Source organism: Lygodium microphyllum, chromosome 5 (genome assembly GCF_053477565.2).
Source record: "Lygodium microphyllum isolate KBCC chromosome 5, Lygodium_microphyllum_v1.1.10, whole genome shotgun sequence".
Classification (NCBI taxonomy): Eukaryota; Viridiplantae; Streptophyta; class Polypodiopsida; order Schizaeales; family Lygodiaceae; genus Lygodium; species Lygodium microphyllum.
In genome coordinates, this window is record NC_141139.1 from 118,161,577 (window position 1) to 118,179,497 (window position 17,921).

The 17,921-nt window shown below is 39.8% G+C and overlaps 1 protein-coding gene across 3 annotated transcripts in view; it reads right to left on the reverse strand.

Annotated features, from left to right (window-relative positions):
* The window catches only part of LOC148036329 (Radical SAM superfamily protein), a 90,484-nt gene that overhangs the window by 36,825 nt on the left and 35,738 nt on the right, over nucleotides 1-17,921 (reverse strand). For all 3 annotated transcript variants that reach the window (XM_087678331.1, XM_087678329.1, XM_087678332.1), the window contains exon 2: nucleotides 9,587-9,749. In XM_087678331.1, coding sequence (XP_087534457.1) covers nucleotides 9,587-9,749 — 163 coding nt within the window. The remainder of the gene's footprint in view (nucleotides 1-9,586; nucleotides 9,750-17,921) is intronic.

Here is a 17,921-nt window from a genome sequence, read left to right on the forward strand (position 1 = left end):
ATTGGTCAACACTGGAAGGTCTATAAGATACTTATAGACACAGGTGTGCACTATAACTACATAAACCAGCAAATTGTGAAAAATCTTGCAACTACACAGCTCTATCAACCACATAAGTATTCACATTTATGGACCGGTAAACAAAGTGAAATAGATGAGACGGTTGAGATACGTCTAAAAATAGAAAACTAAAATATAGACTTAACCATATTTGTGGATAAAATGATTACAGAAAGTTATCTTGTAATCCTAGGAATGAAATTTCTAGAACAGAATTGTGAAAAGTATAAAATAGAGAATGGTTTTCTAACTATTCAGATCAAAGGAATAGTTATTCAAACAGAAAAATGTTGAAACAAGGAAACACGCTTTCCAGTCTCAACAACAATATATATATAAAAATAAAAGTACCCACGAAAGATCTAAGCAGAGATTTTGATGCTTACTTAGATAATGGATCTTTTATATCTACTTGTAAACAAGAAGTTTTACACCATGACAATTGGGTCATTGACGACATCAATGCAGTCATAGGAAAATATATGTCAGGTCATGAGACCAAATACAATAAAATAGTAAAGAATGTGAAAATCCAAATAGAACAGGTAATCATTACATTACCAAAAATTTACTAGAATAACAAAACCGGTGTAGATATTATTCTAGGAAATGATTTTATCAATCTTTTTCAAGAATACAAACAGACGAGTGATACTATTACATTTATTACTAAAAACAGCTAGGCTCGATTACAAGATAAATCGAATCCTTCAAAATGAAGAAATAGAATATCTAACCGAAAACGTTTCCAAGAATGTTATTCTGAGAATCCATTAGAATTCTGGAATATACACAAGACATATGCAAAAATAGAACTCCTTGAGAATAAAATAATTCGTAGCAGCCCTATGATTTATTCTCAATAGGATCAAGATGAATTCAAAGTTCAACTCAAAGAATTACTTGAGATGAAACTTATAAAAGAATCAAAAAGTCCTCATAATTCACCTGCTTTCATGGTAAGAAACCATAGCAAAATCAAACACGGAAAAGTCCGAATGGTTGTGAATTACAAGACTTTAAATAAATATACCAAATTTAATGGTTACTATCTAATTAGATAGGATCCGTAATAAAAACATTTTTTCAAAATTTGACTGCAAAAGTGGTTTTTGGCAGATCAAGTTAACACCTAAAAGTACAGAATACATAGCATTCTCTACCCCTCAAGGACATTACGAATGGATCTGTTTACCATTTGGATTAAAAATTTCACCTCAAGAGTTTCAACAATGGGTGGATAAAGTATATGAGAAAATATCACCATTCTGCATTATATATGTAGATGATATTTTAATATTCAGCAAGAATATAAAACAACACGAAAATCATCTTGAACAATTTTTGAGATAACTAAAAAATCAAGAGTCAATCTTTCAATTAAGAAAATAGAATTGTATAAGGATAAGATTGAATATCTTGGATTTCTCATCAACAATACAGGAATAGAGCTACAAACTCGTATTTCTGAAAAAATTGTCAATTTCCCAGATCAAATGGAAAATACAAAACAATTACAAAGATTTCTTGGATGCGCTAACTACGCCGAAGAATTCTTTGAAAACTTGGCGATGGATAGAAATCCATCGCAAAAATTATTAAAGAAAAATGCTATATGGAAATGGACAGAACAGCACACTCATACTATCCAACACATAAAAAATCAAGCCTGAAATCTTCCTCGGCTTAATCTACCATCAGGACAAGGACATCTTGTCTCACAAACTGACGCCTCAGAAGCTTTCTGGGGGGGAGTATTTAAAGAAGAAATAGAAAATCAAACAAAAGAAAATATATGTAGATACTGTTCAGGGACATTTAATCCAACCGAACAAAAGTATCATAGTAATGAAAAAGAAATATTAGCAGTAAAAAGGAGTATGAAAAATTTAGCTTCTTTTTATTACCTAATCACTTTACTGTGAGAACAGATTTGGGGGAGGAGGGGAGGGGGGAGGGGATTTGCTGTTTTCAGAAAGATGGTGTGAGCATCTGGCCAGGCCTCAAGGCAGAAGAGGCGGGAGAGCACACGCGGAGGGGAGGATTGTCGACGCGATGACGGGAGCTATAGGAGACGCAACGCAATGCGATGGCGGGCGGCAGGCGAGAGAGATGGGGGGCGCGATGCCAGTCAGCAGGAGAGGGGAGGAAGGGGGGAAAGGGGGGTTTCGACGGATTGCGATGGTGGGGGTGAAAGCAATGGCATGTCGGTCAGGAGTTTTTACTCATTAATTTGGAGAGACTCATAAAATCTTTAGATAACATTTTTCTAAGGAAGCTATATGGTTGAGCAGACTTGCAGAAGATCTTGGCATGTCTATGGGTACTGCAGTTTTGGGATGTGATAGCCAGAGTACTGTGTATCTAGCTAAGAATGCCATGTATCGTTCACACACAAAGCATATAGATGTACGATATCACTTCATCAGACAAATTGTGAAAGATGGTCAACTCACATTGACCAACAAGACAACCATGCAGATGTTCTCACTAAAAGTCTAAGCAAAGCTCAGCACGAGCATTGCATACGACTAGTGGGAGTTGGTTAGTTAGAGATTCACATCGAACCTTTAAGTGGGAGGATGTTGGGATAAAGGCCTGGTCTAACCCCCATGTATATACACGCACATTGTACATGTGAATGCACCCTTACGTGCCCTAAGTATAAATACATTTTATTCTTTGTGTACCAACACATGTTGGTACACTCTTATCGAATCGTACTTGACTCTGCTCTCTCACTCTCTCTCTTCAGTCGTCATGCTCTCACGCTCAGTCCTCGAACTTTTGTCACTCTGCAGCTAAGCTTTACAATGTCCATTATTTCAAAGAGGGTGAAGAGGGAACCTTGGGCAACAACCGAATGACAACAATCTTCCAATCTAATGACATGATACCAGAATTCCACACTTGCTGACACAGGTGAGTTAATGGATCTTTAAGTTGTTGCACATTAGCTGAAAACAGCTCATTAGAAAGCCCATCCCAACCAAGGCTTTTCCTTCGGGATAGGTGGGATAGCACTTCTTCCATTTCATCTTCTGAAATATCCGCCTCCATTAAATCCATCCATTCTGGTTTAACCTAATTGCTAACCAACTCGCAAATATATCAGCGAGTAGAGAGAATAGTATCAAAAAATTTCTCTTAGGGACCTAGCAAGGACTTATAAAAGTCAACACTCATACGAATGATGGAGGCAAGATCAGTCACCATAACACCTTGTGCATCCATTAAACGCACAATATTTTCTCGGGCATATTTTGACCAACCTCTCTCTCTCTCTCTCTCTCTCTCTCTCTCTCTCTCTCTCTCTCTCTCTCTCAAGCTATAAACTAACTAAATGGCCAAGAACCAACCCTCAAAAACATTTTCTCAGTTTGCATGGACATTTTTACTAAATTGCAACCTTCTAAACCCATTTTCAGCATTATCCAACCATTTAATTACTTTTCAGCATTAAATAATCCTGAAAATTAATTTCAGCCCTTCTGACCCTACCCACAATTAAATATGTCCATCCATAATTAAATTGGCTGGGCCATTTGCAACCTGGAGTGGTCCTCAATATTTCTTAACCCTTAGGCTGGTATTAATTAATTAATTAATGCTAGTCCCAAATGTGACCCCACGCGTGTCCTAGTAAAGCAACACACTTGAGACCATGATAAGCTCTCGTGCGAAAAATGGTGAAGGAATCAAAAACCAAATATGAAGGCACGAGGATCTGAAAACAAATGCCACAAGGGCGTACCGAGTAGTGGGCCGGAGGGGAAACGAGCGTTTAGTTGTGGTTATGAGGGGGGATGGAAGAAATAAATAGGAAGAATAATGATGTATCTCACACTTCTCATGCATTGATTGTTAGAGGCAGAAATGGTCATAATAACCGTGTTAGAGATTCACAACCCAAAAGGGTTACATCTTAGTCTCATGGGTAATCTCATATAAGTCGCACAATTGTAAGTCCTATTTGGCATGCCATTATTGTGGGCAATAGGTCACATTAGATTGCAATGCCATAAAATAAATGCACAATGATAGGTACAATGAGAAAGGTAAGAGAAAAATACAGTGTCACTGCCAATACTTATTAGCGAAACTACTGCCCTAAGATCCACTGACCAACAAAACCCAATCAGCATAACTTATCACAACTTTAGCCTTTGACACCCATTGCATCGTTGGGGTCCTTGGCTTGTTACTATGGAATATCTGCCATGTGCATCACATGTACTTAAACAACCTTGCACATTTAATTAATAACTTAATCAAATGTTATTAGCAAGATTAAAGCATCTCAAAATTTCACGTCCTCGTGACAATGTCTCAAATTTGTCAATACTTATTAGCGAAACTACTGCCCTAAGGTCCACTGACCAACAAAACCCAATCAGCATAACTTATCACAACTTTAGCCTTTGACACCCATTGCATCGTTGGGGTCCTTGGCTTGTTACTATGGAATATCTACCATGTGCATCACATGTACTTAAACAACCTTGCACATTTAATTAATAACTTAATCAAATGTTATTAGCAAGATTAAAGCATCTCAAAATTTCACGTCCTCGTGACAATGTCTCAAATTTGTCAACGTTGGATGCTTTTATGAAATATAGATCGGTTTTGAGCCCTACACCTTGAACCCTTGTTTCATAGCTATCAAATCTTCTCTTCATTGTTATAATTCTAGAATTGTTTCTCTCTATCTTGAGCTCTTTTTACCTAAGACTCTGTGACTTTAGCCATACACGAAGAATCCCCCGACAACAAGAAAACCTTAAAATTACTAAACAATGTCCACGGCATATTCTAGAATTGTATCTACTCAATTTTGGGCATTCATCTTTTACCTATCTCAAAAATAATACCCCTTTTGGAGTAGTCATTTTAAGTGTTTCTAGACTTGCTCATTTGATGTATATACGCCATATCACCTCCCATTTCCCATGTCAATAATTGCATGGCCTGAAATAGTGTGGTAACACTAGCAAAAATTTTATTCTATCAAAAAGGTAAATTGTACCATTGTAATATTTTACTAGCTACCATGCTCAACTCTTAAGACTCTCCATGACTTTACCTTGCCAATATTATTGTTACACTTATCATGTTCCTCCTAAGTGCTAGTGTCATGCTCGTTGACGATCATTTCATACCACACATGTGATCGTGTCATGTGGCCAACACCATAAAACATAAAAATATTAAGCATCCCCCAAGCCTTAGTCAGCATTAGCCACATAAAATAACTCCTATTCACACGCGGTCCTCCTAATAGACACAAATTTTAGGGTATTCACGATAGGCATTAATTTCCGCTAAATTTTTCAAAAATTTTGTGGTCCAAATTTCACCAAAATCTTGGCGATTTTGTGTTCGGTGCCCAAAAGTTGTCCAATTACACACCAAAATTTTGGGCGTTTCACATTTGAGCTCAAATTTTACAATATTTCAAGAACTAAATTTGGAGCTTTTGTAAAATTTCTTAAAATGCGTTGATATTGAGGCTAACTACACCTTCTACATTGACATTCATGGACATTGAAGCCATTTCAACTGCAAATTCTTCCTCACCATCATCAATTTTGCAAAAAACTGTAAGTCTTTAGCCTTCTTTTTACTTAATTTTTATGCTACCCTTGTTTCCAATTTGGACAATAGCTAGTCACAAAAACCAAAAATTTGTAGCAAGCAATGGCAAGGCAAAATGATTTGCCCAATATGTTTGGAAACTTTGATAAATTGGATGGCACTAATTATCTCATGTGGGCATACATGATGAAACACATCTTAGTTGTGAAGTAGCTTTGGTATTATATATGTGGTTCAAAGGTTAGGCCTACAAACCCAGCTACACAGAATACTATAGGTTCTTCTAGCTCATCCACTGTCACCAATGGATCTTTCACTCCGGCTCATACTACACCTCCCACTGCACATCAATAGAGATGGGACGGGTATGATACCCAAGCTCGTGCTTTGATTACACTATCGTGCAAGAGATAGGTTGTCCCCCATATTCAGTCATGCAAATGACCAAGGATGCTTGGAATAAGCTTGCTTCGCCATATCAAGTACACAATGAGGCTCGTGTAGCCTATCTGCGCAAACAGCTTGAGATGGAGCACATGACAAAGGGTGATCCTGTGGATACATACATTACATGTGTCAAAAACATCAAGGAGCTGCTTGTAAATATTAATGAGATAATTCCCAATGTCTCTCTTGTATCTACAATCTTAGCTGGCCTACTTAATTATCAAAATTTTGTCACTACACTTCAAATACTTGCAAAAGGAAATGCTGAGGCATACACATTTGATGCATTGTTATCATTGTTATTGCAAAAAGAGCAATCAAGGGTGAATTGCTCTAATATAAGTATAAACAATCAAGCATTTGCAGCCAGCCATAGGAACAAAGGGAAGCCATGGCACCCCTGGAACTCAAAGGATGAAGGCAAACCAACTTTTTTCACAAACTCCTCACGCACCAAGGATGACGGTACTAAGAAAACAAGATGCAATTATTGAACAAAAAAGGAGGCATGTTATTGAAGAATACAAAAAGAGGATAGTGAGTGAAAAGAGAAAACAATGGCATGAGTGCTACTAAAATTTTCGGAAGTGCAAATGATACAACAGCACATTTAGCAAGCTTGGACATTGGTCAGTCTTATGCTTTTGTTGTGCGTTGTTCATATAATCCTCGTTCACATGAACACAATCTATCAAAGAGACTAAAAATTTGCAACACATGGTATTTTGACAATGGAGCTTCCAAGCACATAACATCCTTTCATGACTTGTTTGTATAATATATCATACACAAATGTACAAAAGGAGGGATACGTTGTATGTGCAAATAATGCTTCATATACAATTCAAGGCACTGGATAAATTCCCATTATTGCAATAGATGGAAAAATTATCATACTTGAAAAGGTCTTGCATATGCGAAGCATTTAAATAATTTGCTTTGAATTTCATCTATTGTAGATGCTAGTTTTGTGATTAAATTCCACCTGGATCAATATAGTGTCTATGACTCTAGTGATGGAGATGCCCTCATTATCACTAATACATTGTGCAATGGACTCTATCAGCTTGTTTTATATGAGAGAAGCGCATCAAAGGATGCATTACAAGTTGATGCCACCATTGTGGATGATGTTCAATTATGGCATGCTCAATTTGGTCATCTTAATTATGGCCATTCGCTTCGCCTAAAAAGCAAAAATATGAAGCTTGATCTCCCTCCGTTAAAAGTACCTACTCACAATGTATATGAAAGTTGTGTACTTGGCAAAATGCATCATGCTTCATTTCCCAATGATGGAACCATGCATGCTAGTCAAAAATTACAGCTTGTACATAGTGATGTTTGTGGATCCATGTGTATCAAATCCATTGAAGGATACTTGTATTTTGTTACCTTCATTGATGACATGACTTGTCATTGTTGGGCATATACTTTGAGACACAAATGAAAAGTCTTTGCATGCTTTAAAACGTTCTCAGCCTTGGTTGAAACTCATCATGTATCAATTGGCACAAATAAAGGTAAGTCCTGTCTATGTTGGCCTTTGTGCATTCTTTATTTTTGTCTACATTTGCCTTTGCCATGATTGTGGCTTGAACTTGTAAGCATGGCGGCTTCTTTCTTGGCCTGTCAAGTTCAGTTTTGCCCAAAGCCCCTTCTTATGAGCGATCTTTGCCCAAAAGCCCCTCCTTATGAGCAATCTTCATACTCTGTGCATCTGGACTACATGAGAACGCCTCGTTTTTTAATCTTCTTGAGCCGATGAGAAGCTTGCCACGCATGGAATAATTATTGAAGCTATATCTCGTGTGATTGGTAAGGGTGTAATATTCAATCGCTTATAATCCCTTTTTAAATGGCAATGGATGCAAGCTGATTACACTATGTACCAACCGAGGAAGGGAAATACATGTCACAAGAGTTCAACTCCTTTTTGGCTGAAAGGGATATTATACATCAATGCACTACACCTTACACACCTAAAACATACAGCGTGTCTCAACTAGAGTAGGGATAGGCTTGCAATCTTGCATTTGTACACATAATAGCATCAAGCCCAAACTTTGGGGATGGCTCATTGTGTGAAAGCATACAACATGCCATTTCCATCAAAGTGTGTTTTTTATTTTCAGCACACCGTGTTGTTGATTATAATTGAGGATGCAAGAGATCCATCTAATGCTTCTCTTTATCAGCAAGTTGTTGGTAGTTTATTGTATTGGTGTAATACACGGCCAGATATTCAATTTCGGGTCTCTCAATCGGCATGCTTTATGCACAACCCTAGTACTGCACATTGGCAAGCAATTAAACGTGCCTTTCATTATCTCAAAGACACTTAGACATTGGGCCTTTTTTATCCTAAAGCCCTTCTCTTTGCTTACATGCATTCACAGAAAATGATTGGGCTAGTTGTTTTGACACGAGGGTGTCCACTGGTGGTAATTGTTTCATGCTTAGCAATTCATGTATTTCTTGGTTGATCGAGAAGCAATCTACCGTGGCCACATCTAGCTACAAAGTTGAATATAGGGCAGCATTTACAACTACATTGGAATGTGTATGGCTCAGATGCCTTTTGGTCATTCTTAGTATGGGACAGTGGTCACCCATTTCTATCCATACTAACAATTAGAGTGTCATGGCAATCGCAAGGAATCTAGTTTTTATGCTCGCACTAACCACATTGAGGTACATTATCATTAAGTGTGGGAGAGACTCTATGCAAGGGAGATTGAAGGCTCTAGGCTTGATACCATTTGGGGATTGATCTACCTCTTCCTTGTACACGTTCACATCATTGACTCAAGGGGGCTTTGTTACACTTATCGTGTTTCTCCTAAGTTCTAGTGTGAACGCTCCCTTATACACACGCACTTTTTACCTTCTAGTTGGAGAAGCATTTTTTCATTGTGTGAACACCTATCAGTGGATGTGGTACTTAGTACCTTAGGGATTGTGCTTTCATATCATTCCCACATAGCGGATGTGACATTCCAGCACTCTTTTCTCTTGCTGTTCACTTGTTCACTGTGAGTGTGTGTATGTGTGTGTGCTGCTGAACCCTATCAAGGCTTGAGAATTGCATTCATATGGCCCATACATGTAAACTTAAATGAACCTTTTTAGTTTTTCTCCTTCATTTCACCACTGGCATATTAGAAAATGGACATAAATATAGAGATGTAGACCCAAGGGCAAAAATAAAACAGTCAAACTCAATATGCAGAAGAACTAAACCAGGGGCAGAATGCAGAGGACAATGAAACAATAATAAGACAAGGCATGAATACACGTCTACAAAGTACCTACACAACTATCATCTGTCTCAACATCAAGATTCAATTTTACTTCATAAGAAGCATTCAGCAAAAATATCTGCAAGTCAAACATCATCTGCTGACAATCGAACTATCATGTGCTCGCTCAAAGAAATCAATTAACAAAGAACAAGTAGAACAAAGACAGTCACTACAACCTGAAATATAATAAGCAGCTTTGTGGTGCATCCATCTATGGAGTCATATCGTTTTTGAACTTGTGACGTTACGGCCTTGAATTTCAATCGAAACAGAGAACGGATCCTTGAAGGGATATCAGGGGCATCATAAGCTTCCACTCCTTCATTCCCCAAAATATATCTACCATTTATGAAATTGAAATTTGTCAATTAATCAAATTACACATAACTGAAAACTATATGAGAAATATGATCTAATGACAGCAGTAACTCGTATAGAAATATGCTTGCTTCAGTCAGACATTGTTTATACCTAGATGTTAGTATCTATCAACTCAGCTTTATCACGTTTTGAACTACTGATAATCTTATACCCCATTTGCATAGAGAAAATTTCAAGGTAATAGTTTGTGATAGCTGTTCGGTTGAGATCAACATTTAAGTGATATCAGTACACACATGCTTTTGCATGGTGTAAGTCATCTTAAAATATGAATATCAAAGAGCATGCACTTTAACAAATTGCCCAGCTTTTCAAGGAGAGATGATACTCAAAGCCCTAGCACAATCAGTACATGCCATCCATTTGAAATGCTTAAATGACCAATATCAATAATCCGAAATCAAAAGCTCAAGGGTCATGAAATTGTCAATTGGCTCAGACATTAAAACATTCCCCAAGAAAGTAACTGGATAACAGTTGTCAGAATAATTTGGGTTTTGAGATTTGATCATTGTTGGGTTTAGTATTAGCACCACAACAGTAAGGAATGGACGTAAGACAATTAAATATAGCAATGAGCCACAACAGGCTACATCCTCAAAGCTTGGTAAATCAATGATGCATTATCCCCTTTAGAGGAGGGAGATCTCTGTGACAAGTGTGGTGCATGTGTTTCCAATATATGCTACATGTGAGGCAAGTTCTTAAAGCTATCACTAAGTTGACAATACTACTTTAGAAATACCCCATAAAGGCTGTTCCCACTTAGTAAGGAAATTCACTAATGGTTGTTCACATACAAAAGAAACTTTATCTAGATCTATCCTAACTGGGAGATAATTAAACCATTTATGAGTAGTTCCAACACATGTAAAGACTACTTTATCTTGATTTCCCAACAATCCTTCCCTCATTGTGAAGGAGGCATAAGCCTTGATAAGTGGACTTTGATCAAGATGGAAGCCCAGCAAACCCCTACAGAGTGCATACACTGAAAATGCTCCACTAAGTGATTGAAACTTGCCCCTAGCCTCAACTTGCCTACCAAAGAGCCTGGCTCCTCCTCTTAACTCCTCTCTCTCACACAGCCTTTCCCCTTCCTCATCTTTGTCCCTTGCTCTTCCTCTTGCGTGGATAGTGTCCACATGTTGCCTGCCTCTGGCCATACTCTTCCTGCTCCCATTCTTTTGCCCACTCACCATCCCCCCAAAGGCCCCCTTTTCCCTTTTGTTGGACAGGCTGCAGCATCCCCTCATATTCCTCTCACCTCTCCTTTCGCCAGCCTTCCTTGTTCTCCTTAGCCTCTTCTTCCCACCATCCTTCTTCCCCGTGTGCCTCTCACCTCGTCTGTTCTCTTCTCGCTGTGTTGCACTCTCTTCGTTGCTCCCTTACCTTGAATTTTGTGTGTTTTTTGGCAAGTAATCTCCCTTGTTCATGATCTAGCTTCACAAATCAATGGAAACCAATGGCCAAACCTTGGTCTTTGCTGCATGGTAACAAGGCATGGCCATTGGTCCTTGAGACACCAATATGCTCCTCCAGATGATTCGTGGAAATGGAGTGCGGTACATCCCCTGATCCATCCCAAGCAGTGAAATAACATCCACACGTCCCAAGAATGGCAAAGTCATCTTGGGGACCACAACAGGACAAGATGAGGATAGATAATGGGCAAAGGTGTGGGCAAAGGTGGAACACTCAAATGGAGACTAATGACTACCTAATATCTGTTCATCGTGATGTGCACATAGAACTTTGGTGACTAACTGAGCATGATAGAGAGGCAATCCACTCACAAGAGTTCGGACTGTGAGAGTAGACAAGTGGGAAGTTTACCTCCTAGTAGTGTCGGTGGTGCTGCTGTTCTCGTGGCATTTGGGTGAAGCATACCAATTGACACACCATCCAAGAATGGTGTGGTAGCAACAAAACATGATAGCGTTAGAGATGGCATGCTACATGCTTGAGCATCATGGGCTGCCTCATACTCTTTGGCTATGTCCACTGGGGTTCACATCCACAACCATTGTTCAACCACAATTGTTTCTAGCATGGCTCCCTATGAGGCCTTTCATGGCAGAAGCCCTTCCTTTCTGATTTTCATGGTTTTGACTACGATGCTTATTTGCATGTATCTAAGGAGAAGAGGGGAAGTTTGTTAGAGATTGGCATTCCCTGGACAAGCAGGTGCAGATCTGAGCACTTTCCAGCAGCTGTACCAGGCAGTCCACGTGACAAGCAGCTGATGTCAGCAAGTGATAGGTAGGGCAGGTGACACATGTCAGGTTGTATAGTTGTGCTCTCAATTTTCAGGCTATAGACCGTGAGGACTGCCCTTGGGGTTCACAGAGAGTGAGATCTTCGAGGTGGAGACATACACAAACATTCTCTCTGCACCTATGTATATATCTGCATCCTTATATAGCATTCTTTGCTGCAGATTTTCTGGGTTTCTCTCTCTCTCTCTCTCTCTCTCTCTCTCTTGGTCATACGCTTCCACACTGCTTCACTCTAACATAGTATCAAAGCATTGAAGGACTGACCTACCTGAGTAGGAGATTTCAGTGCAACACAAGGCTACATTTTCAGCATTCAAGGGCGAGTAGGAGGGCTGCACATCAAAACAAGGCTGAGGCAAGCATGGGAGTGCAAGAAAGGAGAATTTGCCGAAGCTGCTGCTGATTTTTGCTGTTAGAGAAGAAAGAAGACTACGTTTTGGGCCTTCAAGTGCAGATTTTACATTTTCATCACCGCTGGGGGGTGAAGGAGCGGGAGGAGTGGTGCAGAGCCCTAGCAAGCGGCTTTCACACAATCTGAGGGGGTTGTTTTTGTGTTTTGTACAAGCATTGTAGATGAAGATGTCTTGTGAGGCCAAGACAAGGTTTTAGGCAATCATGGACTGGAATGTGCCCATATTACCGGCTCTTCCATTAGATCAAAAGCTTAATGGCGAGAACCACCGCATCTGGCGAGGTATGATGCTTGCCATTTTGGAGTCCTATGATTTGGTGGAGCTTGTTACACAAGCTGTTCATCATCCTCTTTGCGTGACAAGTCCAGACTCTCTTCCTGTGATAAGTTGGAGTTGGCAAAGGCTCAAGTACATTGGGACAAACTCAATGCTCACATTCGCTCATTTTATTTCTCTCATGCACTATAGCTATTATCTTTCATATTGAGCATTTGTCGGTGGCTCGAGAGATATGGCTGGAGCTTGATCAGATGTATAATCACATGACCATCATGAAACGAGTTTCTTTCAAAGTGCAAATGAGGACCATGAGTGTCAACAAGTCATCTTCTATATAAAAGCCTATTAAGAAGTTGCGGTAGATTCAGATGCAAGTACAAAATGCAGGAAAGGTGATCACTTTTGAAGACATGGCAATAACTCTTCTTTATCAGGAACCACTCATTTCACAAGCTTTTACTCCGCCTTGATTGCTTCAAGGAGGTCTAAAACTCTTCGGTAGGAGAAATTGGTTCCTATGGTCTTGGACCATGAGCAGCAATTGAAAGGGACCAATGCTTCTAAATCTAAGACTCTACTTGGTCAATCCTCTCAAAAGAAGGGGAAGGACAAAAAGAAGAAAAAGGAGGACAAATTAAAAAAGGGTGTGGCAAGACGGGTCATTGGAAGAAGGATTGCCCTGACAAAGAGAAGAAGGAGAAATCTTCAAAGGATTCGGGAGTTGTGGCTGCTCCCTCATCAATTGCTTTCTGTCACATGTATGCCATGATTAAGTATACGGATTAATTCTTGCTAATGCCATATGAATCCACACCCCACGCGGACAAACCCTTAGCAAGACATCCTCGAGCCAACCATGCAAACCCACCCTTGCCATAGAACCTTCTAGAAGATATGCCATGCCATCATCTACATCATCAATGATGTCATCATGGAACATTCTAGAATAACTTCAGCCGCTCTCCAACACCTATAAAAAGAGGGGCTTGCCATAGAGCTCCTCAGTCTTGCCAATGCCACTCTTGGGAGCTCAAGGAGTCAAGACCTCGAAGTAAGTAACCTCGTGTTCCAATTCTTGTTCTTGTCTAGTCATGGTATCTAGTCTTGTCTTGTCTTCCATTATACTCTTATTATCTTGTCACCTTGTAATCTTGTAATACAAGATCTTGTCTAGTACTGTCGTGTATCTTGCTCATCCTCGTCGAGGGAGATCTTGTAATTCTGATATCTTGTATCCATACCTATTGTCTCAGGTTGTGGGATCCTTCATATCCTATCAAGTCCTATTGTCTATACCTATGGTCCCAAGTTGTGGGATTTTCCGTATCTTATTAAGTTATCATTGTACCTTGCGCCCCTATGTGGGATTATTTTGTAATCAGAATTCTTGTAACAAATCTTGCACCTAGTCTAGTCTCTGGAGCACAGTCTAGTGCTCCCATAATAGTTTAGCAAGACTACTAGCCCTACTAAGCACCATGGAGGTGACCCTTGAAAGAATCATGGCCTCCTTCAAAACCTCCAACAACAAATTCCAGACTTGAATGAACGACAACCGCAACTTCAAATAGAACACCCTATGCATCTAGGCCCTACGCTTCAAGAGATGCAAGACCACATTTGAGACTTGCAGAATAACAGAGGAGGTGATCAAATGATTCCATGTGTTTATCAACCCCCATCAAGAGAACCCAAGATCAGCATACTAGAGAAGTTCAATGGTGACCGTTCGAAGTTCATTGGATTCCTACTGTAACAAGTAAAGCTCTATATCCACATGCAATCAAATAGGTATCCACATGATGCTTCCAAAGTGGGATTCATTGGGACTTTGCTTTGTGGTCAAGCTTTATCATGGTTCGTTCCAATCTTGAAAAAGAATATGCTAGTACTTCATAGCTACAAGGCATTTCTTTGTGAGCTCACTTCCACATTTGAAGATGCACCACTGGTCGAGTAGCAGAAACAAAACTTCAAAAGCTACGACAAGGTGATCGCCTTGCCTCTGCGTATACGTCTGAATTTAGGCAATCAATCTATGACCTCACTTGGCATGAGGAGTATTTTATCAACCAATTCAAATGGGGTCTTCGAGATGACATCAAGGACCTCATGCTCACAATGCCTAAGGCAAAAACACTCAACAATTATATCATCCAAGCCATCCAATGTGATAATAGATTGTTCGAGAGGAAACAAGAAAGAGAATAATTAAGGCCTCGCCAATGGAACCCAACCCCAATCAGAGACCCGCGCAAATAGAAACCTAGCTTGAACCCACACAAATAGATAATATCAAATTCCAGCCCTTTGATACCACAAGAAAAGCAAAGCCAAAGAGAGAACCATCTATGCCTATACTGTGGAAACCCTGGACACATCGCCCTAAATTGCCCAAATAAGAGGGCAAGAATCCCAAGAGTTGTTGCAACCACCCCCGAGTAGAAAAACCAGGATGTTCGATCGTGAATGAGACCTCGCCAATGGAACCCAACCCCAATCAGAGACCCGCGCAAATAGAAACCAAGCTTGAACCCACACAAATAGATAATATCAAATTCCAGCCCTTTGATACCACAAGAAAAGCAAAGCCAAAGAGAGAACCATCTATGCCTATACTGTGGAAACCCTGGACACATCGCCCTAAATTGCCCAAATAAGAGGGCAAGAATCCCAAGAGTTGTTGAAACCACCCCCGAGTAGAAAAACCAGGATGTTCGATCGTGAATGAGACCGTACAACCGAACTTAGATATAAGAAAGAGTCTCTTAATTATGGCCACACCCATGGAAACTTTCCTTCTCACAATCCAAATGATCCTGCCAAGAAAGACCCTTTATCTCAAAGCCCTGGTCGACTCTAGGGCCTCCACATGTTTCATTGATGGTGGCTTTGTGATAGATATCAAATTTCAATACTCCAAAAGACCAATCCTGCATTAGCTAAAGTCATGGATGAAAGACCTCTAGCATCTGGAGATATTACCCTAGTCGACTCTAGGGCCTCCACATGTTTCATTGATGGTGGCTTTGTGATAGATATCAAATTCTAGTACTCCAAAAGACCAATCCTGCATTAGCTAAAGTCATGGATGGAAGACCTCTAGCATCTAGAGATATTACCAAGGAAACCAGACCACTCATGGTAACTCTTGGCGATCACAAATCTCATGTATGCTTTAATGTCATATCCAACCCCACAAATCCAATTCTTGGGATGCCTTGGCTAAAGAAACACAACCCAAAAATTGATTAGATTAAGCAAAAGGTTACACGTCGTGAAAATCAAGGAAAGTTGGTATCTAGGAGCCAAAGCCTTTATGCACACAGCAAGGCACGAACCGACCTACATGATATATCATATACCGACCCAAGAATCTAGTAAGTATGAGTAAATTAGGCTACCAAGACAATATTAAGAATTCCAAGATGTCTTTGAAAAAAAGAATGCAGATCTCTTGCCAAAGCACGAACCATATGATTGTGCTATAGAACTCCGTGAGGGGGCTTAACCACCTTTTCAATCCATCTACACGTTATCCCTTAATAAACTAGCTGAACTACGCAAAAACATTCATGAGAACTTAGCCAAGGGGTTCATTAGGCACTCAAAGTTTTCTGCTGGAGCCTCAATTCTGCTCTTGAAGAATAAAGACCGGTCACCTCCAACGTGTGTGGATTATCAAGGACTCAACAAGATAACAATCAAGAATCGATACCCTTTGCCATTGATACCAGAGCACTTGAAAAGCCTTGGAAAAACCAAGATCTTCACAAAGATTGATCTACAAGGGGTTTACAATCTTGTATGGATGAGAGAAGGAGATAAATGGAAGACAATCTTCCACACAAGGTATGGTCACTTCAAGTATGTTGTTATGCCATTCGGTCTCACCAATGCTCCTGCAGTATTTCAACATCTAATGAATGATATCTTCCGAGATCATCTAGATGATTTTGTAGTTATATACTTGGATGATATCTTGATATTCTCAAAAGATCCAAAGAAGCATGAGCACCATGTAGAATTAGTTTTGGAAAAGCTTAGACAAAAAGGACTATATGCAAAACTTGAGAAGTGTTTTTTCCATCAGACAGAAGTGGAATTCTTGGGGTACAATGTCTCCCAGAGAGGAATCTTCATGAATCCCAAGAAGATCGAGACTATTCTTGACTAGCAGACACCCACGTGTCTGCAATGTCCAATGTTTCCTTGGCTTTGCCAACTTCTACAAGATATTTATCAGAGGATTACTCAAGATAGTCACACCACTCACCAGACTCATAGGAAACTTAAAGTTCTCATGGACCCCAAAAGCCGAGAAGGCCTTCCAGACCCTAAAGACTGCTTTCACCACTAGCCCAATCCTAGTCCACCTAGATCCTACCAAGCCATTTTTCTTGAGACCGATGCATCAGACTCCCAACATGGAGATGATGGTCATAGGCATCCAATGGCATTCCACTCAAGGATAATCTTCCCTCTAGAGATAAACTATGAGATCCATGACAAAGAGCTCCTTGCCATTGTAGATGCCTTTGACACTTGGCATCATTACCTAGAGGATGCAGCCCATAAAGTTATCGTCTATACAAATCACAAAAATCTAAAATACTTTACGACAATCTGCATCCTCAATCGAAGACAATCCCGCTAGAGTAACTTCTTATCTAGGTTTGGCTTTGTCATCACCTATCGCCCAGGACACCAACAACGAGCAATACTACTCAAGCCAAAGCACCTCCAACTAGCAACCATCTCCAATCGTCACCAAGGCGACCCTACCTTGATCCAATTAACCCATTAAGCCCTGCCACATGATGATTTGGTCAACAATGTCAAGAGGAAAAATCAAGAGAAAAAAGCAACGAAGTTTGTGAGTTTCAAAAAACTAATGGATTGTTATACCGAAATTTCTAGGGCACATAAAAAGCACCAAAATTTCTAGGGCAAATGCGCATAAGGTTTGCAATTTCTAAGTCAAATGTCTCTGTTTTGCATGAACAGCATTAAATATAGGAAAAGCCCCGAATTTCTGAGCACAAATCTGCACAATTCTGCAAACTGTGCTAGCAGTGCGAACCCCCGTCAACAAGCAAGGGGTCTGCTGCAGAAAGTAATTAAAAATTTGACGAAAAATACCTAAAACATGTCAAAAA